The sequence below is a fragment of the Lactuca virosa genome, chromosome 4, assembly GCF_052849685.1.
Source record: "Lactuca virosa cultivar CGN04683 chromosome 4, Lactuca_virosa_CGN04683_v6, whole genome shotgun sequence".
Taxonomy (NCBI): Eukaryota; Viridiplantae; Streptophyta; class Magnoliopsida; order Asterales; family Asteraceae; genus Lactuca; species Lactuca virosa.
The window spans coordinates 356,472,319-356,489,162 of record NC_136429.1 but is presented as its reverse complement, the minus strand read 5'-3'; the positions used below and the strand labels follow the sequence as shown (position 1 = coordinate 356,489,162).

At 32.9% G+C, this 16,844-nt stretch overlaps 2 protein-coding genes across 6 annotated transcripts; both read left to right on the top strand.

The window, feature by feature from the left end:
• Positions 1–604: 604 nt before the first annotated feature.
• LOC145106261 (uncharacterized) lies at positions 605–1,288 on the top strand. Its single transcript, XM_079043270.1, has one exon. The coding sequence runs from the start codon at positions 605–607 to the stop codon at positions 1,286–1,288; it is 684 nt and encodes a 227-aa protein (XP_078899396.1).
• Positions 1,289–4,193: 2,905 nt separating this feature from the next.
• Positions 4,194–14,301, top strand: LOC145108660 (nicotinamide/nicotinic acid mononucleotide adenylyltransferase-like). Of its 5 annotated transcripts, none has more exons than XM_079045731.1 (13): positions 4,194–4,473; positions 4,593–4,664; positions 4,797–4,837; positions 4,913–4,986; positions 10,482–10,591; positions 12,021–12,078; positions 12,191–12,264; positions 12,729–12,814; positions 13,165–13,249; positions 13,372–13,451; positions 13,640–13,741; positions 13,828–13,886; positions 13,975–14,301. In XM_079045731.1, exons 5-13 carry the CDS (start codon positions 10,525–10,527, stop codon positions 14,090–14,092), a joined length of 729 nt encoding a protein of 242 aa, XP_078901857.1. In that variant the 5' UTR covers positions 4,194–4,473; positions 4,593–4,664; positions 4,797–4,837; positions 4,913–4,986; positions 10,482–10,524; the 3' UTR covers positions 14,093–14,301. The 5 variants fall into 5 exon arrangements, with proteins under 5 accessions (XP_078901857.1, XP_078901854.1, XP_078901855.1 ...); XM_079045728.1 differs by having other exon boundaries at positions 4,758–4,837; XM_079045729.1 differs by having other exon boundaries at positions 4,593–4,837; positions 10,489–10,591.
• Positions 14,302–16,844: the final 2,543 nt, after the last annotated feature.

Sequence of the window (16,844 nt, the reverse complement as noted above, 5' to 3'; positions counted from 1 at the left end):
CCAATAGGAATAGAGGGCAGCAGCGACGGTCAAAATTTTGACTGGTTCCTTTGTTTCGTTTTTCTTTTTTACCGTTGGAACAAAAAAAAATTTTTAATCTTTATCAATTAAAAAACCGTACACAACAACTATAGATACCACTTATTTTACACACATTTTACTCTACAAAAACACACAATCTCTTCCCATATTCTTTTTTTTTCTCCAACATATGGATCCAAATCAAAATACTCCACCCACTCCAAACACTCCAAATAATCCATATAAAAATCTTAGTTATATGCAATTAATAACATCTCCAATCCAACAACAACCTCTATTCAACAATCTTTCATACCACCCAAACTACTACCAACAACAACGACCACCATAATTCAATAAACTCCAATTTCAAGCATTTCAACAACAACCTTCTCCACAATTTCAACCCCAACCTCAACAATTCCACGCACAACCTTCACAACCATCTCAAGTCTCATTATCTCAATCTCAACCTATAAACCTCGACCACCACGACAACAAACGCGTCCAAGAAACACAACAACCAACTCGAAGAAGGCAAAAAAAAAAGGAAAAGAACCAAAAAAAAAAAGAGAACTACACAATGGACCAAAGACGAGGAGGAAACTTTAGCGAAAACTTGATTTTTATATCGCAAGACGGTGACATCGAGAACGCGCAATCGAGTCAAAGTTTTTGGAATCTTGTTCTAGAGCATTTTCATGTGCTATTAAGAAGGGAAACAGAGCGGGCACACGATTCGGTTAATGAAAAATTGCGTGACCTACGTGCGTCTTGCACGAAATTTAACGGCATACTTGATAATCTTAAAAATATGCACAAAAGTGGTAGCAACGATTTCAATATTTTATTAACCGCATGCTACCAATACAAAATTACCAATAATGGTAAACCATTCGGCAACCGAAAAGCGTGGGAAGTTTGTCGTAATGGTCCAAAATGGGTCATTTATCCAGAGACGGCGCATTTGGCATCTACCATTGGATCCAACAAAAGGCCAAGAACTTCCGAGTCTGACGTGGGTTTTGGCCTCGACCTCAATGATGAGTTCGACGGCACCAAGGGGGAGGGTCCACCGGAAGTCCAACTTCGTCGACCACCAGGAAGGGACAAATCGAGAAAGGCGGGGTCTTCAAGCGGAAAAGCGGTTTGCAAATACGTACTTGCAGAAAAAATAGACAAGAATGTAAGTTTTCTAGAAAAAAAATTGAATCAACAGAGGAAGCTCGTCGCCGAAAAATGGCATTTACCGATCTTCAAATTTTAAACAAAAAGCCGCAACCAGAGCTCGACACGGAAAATCTAGCCGTGTTTCTAAAAATCCAACAACAAGTTCGGGAAAAATATAACAACTAGATTCTATGTTTTTTTAGTAATTTAGATTTATTTTTCTATATTTTGTTATGTTTTTTTTAGTAATTTAGGTTTTAAAAATCCATATTTTTTAATTAATGCAATGTGGTTTTAATTAATGTAAAATATTTATTAGTTGTGAGACTCGTGCATTACACGAGTTTATTAAAAATAAGTATGAAGATCTATAAATTTAGGAAGTTTAAATTTATAAATAAAGAAATAAAAATATTATTGTATTAAAATATAGTTTCCAATTTGTTATTTTCATTTCTATTTTAAATTTAAAAAAATAATATAAATAAATAAACAAATGAAATAACTGGATTAAATTTAGAAACTTGGAAATTAAAAGGAAACTTGCATTAATTAAATTGATATGCATTTATTATTATATTTATTACATTTAAATATTATATGAAATTTAATAAAATGAAAAAAAAATCATAAAATGACAAGTGAAAAAACAATAAATCAAAAAATCTTTAAAAAAATGACATGTGTCAAATACAATGAGAATATAACATTTGGCAAAAATGATTTTCATTTATTATGATAGATTTATGTTTTAAAATATGTTTTTTTATTTAATATACTGTTAAAAAAAATAAGATAAATATTGTGGAGTGGTAACCATTTCTAATGGAGAAATTAAATATCCTCCTACATTGTATTTCTATCTATCCTCCTACCATATTAAATCTTCACATGTGTAACATTTAATGAAATTAATAATCGTTTAATTCATTTGTCATCTTTTCATATGATAGGAGGATAAGTATGAATAAAATGTAAGAGGATATTTAATTTCTCTTTCTAATGTATAGTGGTTTGGTGGTGAGTTTGTAATGGAGGTGGTGTGACATTGAATTGGCAACACTTCTTGAATAGCTTGGGGTGTGACCCCTCCCCATAGCCTTATAACTAATGTAAAAGTATGAAAAAGCCTTTTAAGATTTGCCAAATATTTTTTTGACTTGTTTACTTTTCAAAAACTAATCAGTATTAAACATTTGTTTTGAAAAACAATCCCAAACACAGCTTGGGGGGGGGGGGGGAGTGCTTTTTGAATTGTAAAAATACTTTTAGATAAAAATGTTTATTGGCTTATAATGGTTTTGAAAAGACAAAATCACTTTTTTTAGATAAAAGTATTTATTGACTTATAGTGGTTTTGACTTTATAAGAATGGTTTTGACTATATAAATTAACAACAAAAGACATCTCCCCTTCCAACTTTGTCCTTTTGATCACTTTTCTTTATAATGTTCCCCTTTTTCTTTAATTAATTTTAAATTTTAGAATGCCCCAATAAATATTGATATTTATATATTGAATTATTGAGAAGAAAAAATAATAATTAAATGAAAAAGAAGCACATGTAATATAAATAAAAATAGGATTAGGGGTAAATTTAGGGGGTGTTTGACATTTCTTTTTAATCATCTTTTTGACTTTTAATTTTTTAAAAAAGTTAAAAATTACTAAAAGTTGTTTGGCAAATTAAAAAGTTCTTTTAAAACCAACTTTTAGTCAAGAAGGAAAAGTTGGCTGGAGAAAAGATAGGAATTCCTATCTTTTTGTGACTTTTAGCTTTTATCACTTAAAAGTCATAAAAGACAAGCCAAACACATTTTAAACACCATCTTTTAGACAAAGTTCTTTTAGAAAAAATCCTTTTACAAAAAGGACTTTTATGTTCAAAAAGCAATCCCAAACACACCCTTATATTTTATAACTTTCTAACTATTATCCTCCTTATTTATTTCTAAATAACATTATGTTTGATAAAATGTAAATTAGAAGATCAAAAAATAAAATATGTTCGTTTGTGTTGCTTTAAACAATTTTCAACAGTTATCTAAAATCTAAAGACTAATACATGACATGTATACTTATAAATAAACATACATAATCAAAAAAAAAAAGTTAGTCATTTTTGTTTGTTTTTAAATTTTACTAACCTAACATAACATGATATTTTCGCAACCACATAATTATGGTAGGCAAAAATGATAGAGTTTTAAATAAATAATCAAAAAGTAACTTATTACAAAGTTTTTATTTAGGGTTTTTTTAAACGACAAACATAAACATACAACCCTAATATACTCATATTTTCCACATATATTTCCAACGGAACTTGAGTATCCAACGTTATTGAGTGATGACATATAACTATATTGCAAATGACAAAGGCATTCCGGTTCTTATCTAAGTTAATAAACGAATATCAAGTTTTTCTATCAAAAATTTAAAATACTTAAAAGCGTTTGTTAGAAGTTTCGAATCATAATAATTAAATAAACAATACAAACAATGTAATTTTAAAACTCTTGAAAATATCATGCAAATAATACCACTATGACATAAATACATAGCCAAATATATTTTTTTAGAACGGCAGAAGATTTCATTAAAAAACTAGCAAGAAGCTAGAAAAAGAAAACAATAATTACATCAAAATAGAAGCTAGAACCGGATTATGAAACCAATAAGTTCATCCGATAAAAAAAACCTCATACAAATAGTATCACCATAGCAGAAAATATCATACGAAATATTTTTTTAAAGATTATGACATAAATAAATAGAGAGGAAAATACATGTAATAATCATAAAAACTAAAATTGCAATTATAAATATTGATATAGAAGTTATTTAACCTAAATCAAAAATAAAATAAAAAAATATTTAATTGCGTCAAAAAGAAAAGAAAAGTTGACGTTAGGAACTTAGGATGGATGACTATTACATTATTTTTTATATTTATTTTATTTGATTTGATGGGTGGTGGTTTTGACCATTTATGTTTTCAACCATGGTGTGTTTAGAATTCCCCCTAATGCACCGATTTACCAATTTCGGAGTATCAGTTGACTTTCTTTTTTGCGAGTCCAAAGTGACCACCTCTCCAATCTCGCATTGAAATCCGACCGCCGACCGTCAGCTGACATCCGGCGACCACACAGTCCACACGTATCTCTTTGTCTTGCAAATTCTTCCTCCAATCTCGCTGCTCACTTGACTCACTCCGCACATATCACTCTATCTCTCTGTCTGCGCTTTCAGATTCTGATTAAATGACAACCAACGAAGGTGAATATAATCGTCTAAACTTATTAATTGTCTCACAACATAATCCAATCTTCTTCTTTTAGGTTAAATTTGGTACTCAGTTTTCATCTTGGAACTTGATGGATTTGTTTTTCTTTTAGGTTGATCAAAGAGTTTGACTGTGAAATAAAAAAAGGAGGAAAGTAAAAATCCTCAAACTCAAGCAATCAATGGTAACATCTACCGGAACTTGCCATGGTTCTGCACTATACTTGTTGATATTAACAACATTCATATAATTTCTTATGGGCTCGTTATTTGTGAAGTGCTCCTTTATTAGCTTCAATATGAATGTATCGTTGCAGAAAATGGTGTTGGTTCATTTAAATCAAATGAAGCAAACAGGGTAACAATTTTATATAAGCTTCACTTCAATATATTGATAACTATTGTTCTGATAGTCAATATTTTGTGAAATCAGGTAGAACTTAAGCCAAAGGTAGAATTGCTCAAGACAAGCAGTTTCTGTTAGCATCCCCCCTGTTTCAATAAAAAGTAAGTCCAAATTCTCCTGGCTAGTTTTTGGTTTGGCCTTCTTGGTTCTTGTATGTAAAAGCCAAAAAGGCTAAATGCAAGAAATGGCAACCTACTTTCATTTAGCTGTTTATCAATTATCATAACATCCTACTTTCATCATCATCTATTATGGCATTGTAGTTTGAAAAATCTATCCAATTATAAGTTTATAACATTTTACTTTCAATTTTTTTATTCTTATTAGGACATTTTATTTTAAAAACTCTGCCAGTGAAAATTGTTGTGTATCTGAATGATATTTGCTATAAATGGGTAAACTCTTTGAAGTACAATTCAAGGAAGGATGCTATAATAATAAAGAACTCTCTAAAAGTATGTTGCTGTTTATTGCATTCAACCAAATAATGTTGATACATGTATGATATTGTAGCCCTTTTTCCTTTATTTAAGTTGTCATTTTTCTCAACTAGTTAAATTTTTTTATGAAATGAATCTTTTATTCTTATCTGTTAAGAAACAATATTAATGTCATTCTCCTTCATTATTCGTTATCTTGTTTTCTTGGTGCACATTTGGACTTAATATTTTTTCAAGTTAGGATGCAAGATAGTTAATATCTAGATACGCACATGTTTATTGTTCATTAAAGTTAAGTTAGTATCTAGACACATACATGTGTACTTTTACGAGTGAATGAGTCAATGACTAATCATATGATTTCTTTAGAGGAATTACTTTTAATACTATTTGTTGTATGCTAAAGTTAGTATCTAGACACCCATCCCCGAAATGAAGGTGTTTTAGGCACAAATACCTGTACAATTTTTTTGAAGTTTTATGAGTTTTATTTTTCTTATTTGTTTCCTTATTTAGCTTGGAGGGGTAATATTGTAACAATTGAGGTTAATAGGGTTGAACCGGTCTACCTGTCTTAGTGCGTGTATATATATATATATATATATATATATATATATATATATATATATATATATCCTTGAATGAACGACTTAGCCCCTTGCACACTAAGGTGCCTTAGCCTACCCATAGACAACCACACCAAAGCGGAGTGCCTGCCCATCCAATCTTGTTTTCCCTTTTTGGGTAGAATTTCTCATTGACAACAATAGTTATCAACCATAACCAAAGAAATTCTTTTTCAAAGGAGGTAATCCGTTTGCTCCAAACACGACTTGCTTGTAAATTATAGTTTAATCCTAAAAAAGCAAGAATGGATGACCAAACCCGACCCAATTTCCTTATTTTCTTATTCTTACCAAGCGTTGTTAAGCCTACTGATGTGTGTATGGGGTGTTTGTTTTGGGTTTTCTGTGATTGTATCGAAGACAAGAATTAAAGGATAGATTTGATTGACAATCTAGACCTATAGATTAAATATCGGTGAAAACAAACCAAAACCTATTGGTTTGAGTTCTATCAAAATCAGGAAAGCCTCCTTCAATTGACAAGGTTTGAGTGCACTCAGTGCAACAACAACTCGATGACAAAGTTTTTTAATTAAATTCCGGAATCACTGATTACAATGACAGATCAAATGGCTATTTAAAGCCTGACGCAAACAATAGTTACAAGGAAATAAACTACCCATTAACAATAACAGACTGACTACTAGAAGAAACTGCCCACCAAAGAAACTGCCTCAAGAAGCTTTTTGGAAGCTAATTTGTGGCTAAATAAACGCACCCAGTAAATGGAAACTCCCGTCTTTAACCCACGTAAGTTATCATGTAAATCCCACGTTCACGTCCAAGCCCTTCGGAATGCAAGTAACCAACCCCACTAAGTCCATTGGAACCGAAATGTTCGGAATCGGAACCTATGCGTTCGGAATGAAAATCCGTTGGTTTTCAAAACAAGATCGGAACCGAAATTGCTAATGCGACTTTCGATTTGTTTCGATCGTCACAACCAATCGTAATTGGTGGATCGCCATCCATGCATGCCTCATCCCCTCCCCCCTTTACAAGGAATTGACCTCAATTCAGTAAGGCTATCATCGTCAAGATAGGATGAAAGATCTCCAACGTTGAACGTAGCATGGACACCATATTCTCCTAGAAGTTTAACATTGTAAGCATTATCATTCACACGTTCCACCACTTTGTATGGACCTTCGGATCTTGGCATCAACTTGTTTTTATGCTTGCTTGGGAAACGTTCCTTTCTCAAATGCACCCACACCAAATCACCTTCAGCAAACAGTCGAGGTTTCTTGTTTTTAGTGGACCTCTGTTTGTAAGTTACATTAACAACCTCGATGCGATCACGAACTTGGTGTAACTTCATCATAGACTTTAGTTTCATTTTAGCATCCTTGTGAACCAATTCTTCTTTTGGCAATGGGATCAAGTCTACTGGCAGATATAGATTAACATCATAAACAACTTCAAATGGAGAATGACTAGTAACGAAAGTAGGAGAACAATTGTATGCAAATTCAGCATGCGCAAGCTTAACATCCCAATCTTTTTGTGTTTTGCTCACCAACCCTCATAACAGAGTACCCAAGGTCCTGTTGGTAACTTCGGTTTGGCCATCGGTTTGTGGGTGATGCGATGTGCTAAACAATAGTTCCGTTCCCACCTTCCACCAAAGTGTGTTTCAAAAATAGTCAAATAGCTCAAAAACTTAGAGTCCCGATCTGAAACGATGGTTTTGGGGATCTTATGCAATCGTACAATCTCCTTGAAGTACAAATCAACAACATTGTTTGCATCATCGGTCTTGTGGCAAACAACAAAATGAGTCATCTTGGAAAATTTGTCCACCACCACCATGATAGCATCTTTACCCCTTTGAGTTCGAGACAAGGCTACAACAAAATCCATCGATACATCTTTCCAAAGACGAACAAGAACTGGCAATGGCGAATACAAGTCAAGCTTGAAGGAACTTTTAGCCATTTGACACGTCACACGCTTACCCATAATGTTAGTTACATCCCCTAATATCTTAGGCCAAAAGAAATGCTCGTTTAACACCTCTAATGTCTTTATAATTCTGAAATGGCCAGCCAATTCTCTGACATGAGCATCACGAACTAGTAGCTCACGGATTGCATGTTTCGGAACACAAAGGCGATTGCCATCGAAGAGAAACCCATATTGCAACATGAACTCACCATTGGGACCATCTGCACATTTTCCAAGCATATCTTTAACATCGACATTATCTTCATAGTAATCCTTCAAGGTTTAAAAGCCCAGCAAACAAACATCCAAGGTTGCCAACTAAGTATAACGCCTTGATAACGCATCCGCCACCACATTACTCTTGACCTCCTTGTACTTGGAAGAAAAGTGGAATGATTGTAAGAATTTCACCCATTTTGTATGTCTCGTGCTCAAGGTTTAAAAGAACAGAATCGCGCCTCGAGGCGTTTTCCCTTCGCCTCACGAGGTGTAAGCCTCGAGGCGGAGCGAGGCGTAAGCCCGAGGCGGAATTAAAAAGTAAATATAAAAATTATATATCTTATAAAAAATAAAATACTAAACATATAATTGAAACTACAATAATATATAATTGAATCTCCAAGGGTCCGAACATATATTTTTATAAGTTTTGGTCCGATGCTTCCAATTTATGCCGGAATGTGTATGGGAATCAAGAAATTGGATATCCAAACAACATTTGGTAGACTCAATTGAATGTATGGAACATCAATTTCATCAATTGAGGAAGAATTACAAGATGCGATGCAGACCGTGCGATTGGAAAAGAAAAAAGTCAAAATAAGTCAAAATTAGACTAAAAATCAAGGCGTACGTTTCTCAAAAATGCGCCGCCTCTATGGTATGGTTCATGGTATATTTTTTACTACCTTAAACTTTGAAAAATAATTTATATCATCTTTGACAACCTTCATCGCCAATGCACAAAATATGTGGTAACTATCAAAACCTAATCCTCAAAGTTAAAAAGTATCTGATACAAATATTCAAACAAGCACAAGAAATATTAAACATCAATGAAGACATCATTTGCATCCAATTTAGAATTGAATATTATTGTAAACTGTAGAATTGATTGTTTCATCGACCATCATCACTCTTTGAAATATGGTAAACTTTTCAAAAACTTGAAGCAAAATCAGTGAGAAGATTTTTTTGAAAGTTGAGATTTGATAACATCTTTGCCATGTACTTGATCCTGACCATAATCCCAATTCATTTCAGTTTGACCATTGTATGTCTCCATGTGCCTCATGAGATACATACCACAATCATAGTTTCTTTCGTTCTTCTCACAATTCATAATTATTCTCGTTTAAACCTAAGGGGCTGTTTGGTAGCCTCTTAATTGTAAAATTAAGAGGCAACCTCTTAATTTTTCAGATTCAGTGTGTTTGGTTACCTATTAATAAAAGCCTCTTAATCTTTTAAAAGTCTCTTAAACTTTCAGACTTGAATGGGTATCTGAATAAAAAGAAGAGACGTTCATTCCTCTTTTGCCCCCGTACCGTCGTACGCACGGTTTCATAAAACACACACCCACCTTTCACTCGATCATCCTTCTGGTCTTCTCCCTCCTCCGACCAACTTCAGCGCCTCCCACCTCCTCCCATCGTCGACCTCGCACAGCACCGTGGCACCCATCGTCGCCTCGCCAAGTTACGACCACTGACGCCAAGCTCTCTGACAGCGCCGGCAGGACCCAACCACCATCTGGAAAAGAAGAAACCCAGGCGACTTTTTCTATAACATACGCCATTCTCTACCTTAACCCAACAGCCATGTAAGTCTCGATTGATTTCTTGTTGTACCAAGTGTTTGTCAAAGTGCTCCAGTGAGTTGAATTTTACCGAAAATATTTTGTTAACTTTTCTTTCTGAGTACTAGACAGATTTCTTATTGTAGAATGTTAGAAGTGAGTTATTGACTACAAAGTGTTTGTAGAAATGCTCCAATGAGTTGAACTTCACTAAAAGCATACTCTCAACGGTTTTCTTTCACTCAATTGGAGTGTTTCTTTAATCTGAAATGATAAATGGTAAAATTACTTGTTTAAAGAAGAACCATGTACATGTTCTTGAAGATTCAATCGCTTTTGGGAGGTTCACATCAGAGTCATTAGCTTGGGAAAAATGGTCAACATTTTTTCATAAACTTCTATGTTGAAGAAGACAAGAGTTATGCCCGATATGTATTTTAAATTTATGAACATATAAAGTGGTTTAAATGTTGGTAAAATGTTTATATGTAAATGTGGATTTCTTCAGCTCCTCTTTAGGTTTGTAATCCATTCTTTAGAAATCCCTAGTTTCTCTTTGATTTTTTTTTCCTAAAATCGATGATAAGGTCCAATACTCTCCTCCAACTCTGATGAAATTTTGATGGGCTGTTTTCTGTTGATATCTACTGAAAAGTTTATTGTTGAAATCAATAGTTCACGTAATTTGTTTATATGAAATCATTAGTTCGTTTGATTTTGTATTGATTGTTGTGGTTAATTTTTTGTTGATATGAAAGTGATAGAATGTTTGGTTGTTTCTTAAGTGTGCAGGGAGTAGAAATTCAAAGGTATTTGGGTTCAAGAAAAATGGTTTCAACGGGAAGGACATGGATGCGCTTTATGGGCAATGTTGGATATAGACAACATCACAAAGGTAGCATTCATCCATTTTCTCAACGGTTTTCCAAATATGGAGTTTCTTCATTTGATCATTATTGAAGTACATTAATCTAGTCCATGTTCTTCCACCTAATCTACGTCATAACAGTTAGAATCTTCTTTAATTGATCGACAATAGATAGTTTTATTGATTATGTATCTGTCACTTGGTGAGGATTGCTTTTATAGCTTGTTTTTGTAAGGGTTGAATGTAAGAAATAACAATGTATTTTTATTGATTTCTTTATTATAGCATCATACTTTTGCCCCTTAGGGTTTGAGCATTGTATTTTAAAAAATTATATTTAAATTTGTATGTTTAATTTTGATTATATATATATATATATATATATATATATTATTGAAGGCTTTGGTTCGTTTATTTTATAAAAATAAACACTGAATTCTTTAAAAAGTAATAAAGAGGGTAAAATGGTCGTTTTTATAATTCAGCATAGAAATTCAGAGGTTCCAACCAAACAGCATGTTAACAATTCAGATCTTAAAAATTCAGACCCTCTTAGAAATTCAGACCTCTTAAAAATTCAGATCTTAAAAATTCAGATCCTACCAAACAGCCCCTAAGTCTCTGTGTGTATATAGATTTCTTCCAAGCTGTCGTCGAAGGTTGGACTTAAGACATTGATTTAGGTCTTGCAGCTGCCAACAATAATGAATCGATAATCACCTTGTAATAGATTTACTGTAATGGTGAAATGAAGCAACAAGTTCTATTTACCTATAACCAGGCAAATCAACAAGGTAACAACTTCTATTCACCAAGAAATGATTGATGAGTTGAGTTTTCCCTAGACCTTCATCACAATTAAACACCCCTTGAATACTGAACCATTCTCCATCCCCTATTACCGAGCACAGCACCCACCGGTTATTGAGCCTCAAACCCACACCCTTCATATCCGAATTTCTAGACCCTATAAACCTGCAGAAAACAGGAAAAAGAAGAGGAATGAGGAAGAAGATGATGGAGGAAAGGATGCTGATGGCACTCAAATTTCAACTGAATTTTGTAGAAACGCATGCACTTAAAATTTGAAGATTGATAGCAAGAATGCTAAACCAAAATACAAATTTGACAAGCTGGATATGAATCTATGATTGATACCTATATCCAGAGTGAAGATTTATTTGTGAGTTTTACTTTTCTTATTATTTAGCTTGGAGGGTAATATCGTAATTATTGAGGTTATTTCTGTTCCTTTTTGTATTAGATTAGTATTTAGTAGAATGAATAAAAGATATGTGGCTTAATTTCTCTCCATCTATCTCGTTCTTTTGCATATACGGTAGGGTTGCAGGAATCTTGAAAAAATCATTCTCATTTTTTATATAATATTTGTACATATTTATCTGGCATTGTTGAATGTTGATGAGGGCCGGGGACTTTTCTGTCACTCCTGCAGGGGCTCCTACTAAAATGGATGTTGGTTTGCCACTCGATAAGTTATTGTTGAATGTGAAGTAAGTCAGTCTCACCCTTTCTTATAATTGCTAAAAGTAACGATAAGAAATCTCTAGTGTAGGAAAACAGCATATATATTAAACAACAAAATGAATGCTTACATTTTTGCAGAGGGAAAATCCAAGTAGTACTAGTATCAACTGGAAGCTTCAATCCTCCTACATTCATGCATCTACGCCTTTTTGGTATGTACTTCCATTCCATTATCCATTATGGTGCTATGTTATAAGAAATCATGTTTATACATGCTATGCTATTGCTACTTGTTATTTATTTTATTATTTTGGGTAAAATGTCGATAAATCTGTTCAAAAAACTAAATGTACAAGGGGAGATGTAACAAAAAAAAAGGTAGGTTTCATCTCCATTTGGTGGGTGTTCTTCATTTTAATGAATGGGGTCCATAAAATAAAGCTATAGTTTGGTAGATTTTCAAAATATAATGTTCTTATAAGAAAATTTTTAAAAGTATCTGTGTTAATTAGTTTTTGGTTTCATCATTCATGTCATAACTCTGTCAGTGTTACATGACTACAAATGATGGTTACTTGATTATCCGTGTTAACTAATTTTTTTATATTTACAAAGTTGGAATAACATGCTTACAGTTTAATATATATTATTATATCTTTTTTTTAATCATGCCTAGAATTGGCAAGAGACGCACTTAACTCGAAAGGATTTAATGTTGTTGGAGGTTATATGTCACCTGTAAATGATGCATACCAGAAAAAGGTATCATATGATCATATCATTACAATTGACAATTAATTGCTCATCTGTTTTTTCTTTTACCATGAATGATAATTCTGTAGTAAAATTTATTTATAAATTTGATTTTTATGGTCTCATACCCTCTGAACATCGTATTGAATTGTGCCAACTGGCTTGCAAAAGTTCCGACTTTGTAATGGTGGATGCCTGGGAGGTTAGTAATTAATTAGTGGGAGGAGTATAATAAATAATACATTTCTTTTGAAATTATTAAACATAATAATATAGCTTGTTTCTTTATAATAGACTTGTTTATTTCGTAAATCCTATCTGTAGTTTGTGTTAACTATTTAATTAATTATCTGTTTTAGGCAAAACAAAGCTCATTTCAACGCTCATTGACTGTGTTGTCAAGAATCAGGAGCTTTTTTTGTGATAATGGGCTGATACCTAGTGGTATTAATTAGAGTGTACCCTTACCCTTTTGTGATCAAACTATCCTTTTCTTTATTTAGACTTTTTAGTTTAAAGTAGAATTTAAATAGAAGAAACTTTGCACTTTTTTTTTGTAAGTGTAGAATCCCTAAAGGTGATGCTTGTTTGTGGCTCTGATCTACTAGAATCATTTGGCATTTCTGGAGCTTGGATACCTGACCAGGTAAATAAGTAAATGCACTCTTAAATTTCTCTCTTTTGTGGTGTTATACAAAAAGGGAAAATTGCAATAAACTGAAACATACTTTCATTTCCATTCTAATTTTTATAATGTATTGTTCAAATCATGATGGGTTTTTAAACTTGAATGGTTTTAGTGGTCAAATACGATATGATTTGTTTTCGTTTTAGGTAAGGAGTATATGCAGAGACTTTGGTGTAGTTTGTATCCGCAGAGAAGGCCAAGACATTGAGAAAATCATCTCACGTGTTGACATCTTGACAGAATACAAGGTGACCAACAGGGGCGTTTATGTCATTTCACCAATTTTACTATCATATTCTTGATTATATCGATTTTTTGTATCTGAATCATGCAGAGTAGCATCCAAGTGGTTGATGAAATAGTACCAAACCGTATTAGCTCAACTTTAGTAAGGTAGCCACCAAAATTCTACACTTTTGCTATATATACTATATTTTGGGCCTAACATGAAGCTTAATTTTGTTTGTTTATGTGATTATAGAGATTGTATTTCACGGGGTTTATCTGTGAAATATTTAACGTCAGATGAAGTTATTAGTTACATTAAACAAAACAAACTGTATATCAACCCCATTGCCTCACAACAACAAAGCTTGTAGCTCATGGTATTTATAAAAAAAATTATCCAATAAAACTGTCGACGATTATATTTTTGCTGTAATAAAAACCTCTGCTCAATTTATTTATGAGCCTTACTGAGTTCACGTATATCATTTTTGTAAATCAATATTTTTTAAATGTATGAGTAAAACGAGTGAAAAAGATGTAAAAAAAATTGAAACTTGAAAAGTGTTTGTTTAGATACTTACTTACAATGGTTGATTTTTTACTTTTAACAAAAATCTCTCATAATAACAACTAAACTTTTTTAGATTAATGTTTTGTTAATTTTTATCTAATTAACTAGCTAGTAACAGAAAAATGTGATAATACTATTTGGTCAAACTAAAATTTTAAAATGGCATAAAAAGACATTTATGTGTGGATACATTTTGATTTTTTCCGTCTTAGACCTTAATTTTGTTTCTTAAAAAAGACTCAACTTTTATTAGTTCTCTTTTATTTCAGCTTTTGAACCGGTTACCAATTAGTAAATTGAGTTTATTCCATATATTCTGCATTTTATTCCGTTTTAGATTTAATACATTTTTTGTTTTCAAAATAAATCAAACTTTAACACATTCCTTGTTATTTTATTAATGGAGTCGGTTACCAACATGTAATCTTATATCACTCTAACTCACGTCCTAAGCATCAATCACCAATAAAAATAATTGATTTTAAACCCTAGGTCATGTTTCTGTTTCTTCTTCTTTTTGTATACATGCTCCTCTAAAATGGTGAAGCATAACATAAAGAAATGTTGAAATGAAATTACAATATTGTGAGGAAGAAGCTCTTTATTTATCTTTTGTCCTTACTCCTTAGGTTTTTTTTCACAAGATTGGGTATGTTTTCAAAGCTTGGTCCAACACTATTTTTACAAGGTCTGATGGTATGTTTATTTTAAGGGAAAATGTCACATACGACCTATGAACTTTCTAGTGTTTACCATTTTAGTCACTTAACTTTTTAGTGGTTTTATGAGGGAAGAAAGTGTGTTGCAACCTAGCAATTTAGTCCCTTTTATTTATTATACCCGGTAACCATGCCACATCATCCCGATTTGACACATCATCGATTGACATGGCGAAATTGTATTTACGTCTTGGACCCAAAAGACGTCGTTTTGGAATATGAAACGTAGAGGCCACATTCACACTATCCCCCCCCCCCCCCCCCCCGACTCCGTATAAAATGTGAAGCTTGTGCCCTAAAATGGCACAATTCATAACCTGGTTATCCTAACTGCACCGTAAACTTCAATACCAATCGCAAAAACGATGCCTTCACGATCATCTCCAAATCACGGTTGGTCACCCAACTATAGTCGGCACATGGCTGAAAATGTCTCGAATGGAGTCACAAATGAAGACATGGCGATCAATATGCTGCAGACACAGTTGGAGGTGTCGCTTGTGAGGGAAGAGATTGCAAACGACCTTCGTGAACTATGACGCAACATCACTAGAGAGTTGGGCACACTAAATCATGAAGTCGATGATGTTAGGGCAGGTCAACTCGATCTATTTAACATGATTGCTGATTTGAAGAAGCATTTGTGTTCACTGCAAGCGTCGTTTGTCAACATCATTTTGGGTAAAAACAAGTGCAAGAAAGTGAAATAGGTTCTTGGGGTTTTTGTCGTTGCTATTGTGGGGGTGTTAACCTACAAGTTCTTAAAATGACAGAAGAACTTTAGGTTACAACATTTCAATCATGGGTTTCTATTTTGTTTTGATGTGCATCTGGTTTATTCTCCTTATTAGTAATGCGTTTTGTTCCTTGTCTTTTGGTTTCTGGTTGTAGTATTTGGTGGTTGTGCTTGGTGGTTTAGTGATCATGTTATTGTGATGATCAGTTTTTTGATGGTAGTCACAGGTGATCGTTCTCGTATGTACTTAAATAGAGGTGGAAATCCTATTTTAATTTGTTTAATAGATGTGAAGATGTAGAAACCCATGAATGAAATGTTGGTTAAGTTAAATGTTCATGTTATAAATCTAAATGTGCAGGTGTCGTGAAGTAATACCCATATTTTTTGTTTATTTTCTTCTTGGACCACATGACAAAGTCAAACATTTTAAACCATTAAAACATGAACCCCAATGTTTGTGTGTGGGACATGGGACAAAAGAGAAGAATCTAATACCTAGATTTGTCGTTGCCTATAACCTAGAAATGGGAAACAATGGAAAAGTGTTTTTTTTTTGTATTTCTGGTTGCCCACTTTGGATAATTGCCTGGAAGAAATGAAATACCCCTAATGAGTTAAGTCAAATAATAAGGTAATGACCGAAATACCCCTAATGGGTTAAGTCACATAAAAAATATTGACTGTAATACCCTGATGAGTTTAGTCAAATAAAAAATAATGACATAAATACCCCTATTTCTTTTACTAATTAAAATGACACTAATACACCTAACGGGACTGTAAGTAATTTAACTTCTTTGATTGACTAAAATACCCCTACTTTAATAATTACTTGAAATAACATACACCTATTGGATTAACTGATTCGAATGACTAAATTACCCCTAAACTAACATTCACATGCCCTCTTGAAACATTTGTAATGACTAAATTAGCCCGTACACACTAATATAAATTAGATCATACATAGTATAAATATATACGAATCCAAATATCAAATGTTTAGATTAGTATAACATACATGAACATAACAAACATAAATTCCCTTGTTCAATCCATATAAAGACACACAATTAAAATTGTAATTAATCTAA

What these genes read in the sequence shown, in the direction of transcription:
- LOC145108660 (XM_079045731.1), top strand. Translation starts at nt 10,525, where the DNA reads ATGGTTTCAACGGGAAGGACATGGATGCGCTTTATGGGCAATGTTGGA. An exon ending in AAGTTATTGTTGAATGTGAA is followed by an intron (nt 12,079 to 12,190) that starts GTAAGTCAGTCT and finishes ACATTTTTGCAG; the next exon opens with AGGGAAAATCCAAGTAGTAC. An exon ending in ACATCTTGACAGAATACAAG is followed by an intron (nt 13,742 to 13,827) that starts GTGACCAACAGG and finishes TGAATCATGCAG; the next exon opens with AGTAGCATCCAAGTGGTTGA.
- LOC145106261 (XM_079043270.1), top strand. Translation starts at nt 605, where the DNA reads ATGGACCAAAGACGAGGAGGAAACTTTAGCGAAAACTTGATTTTTATA.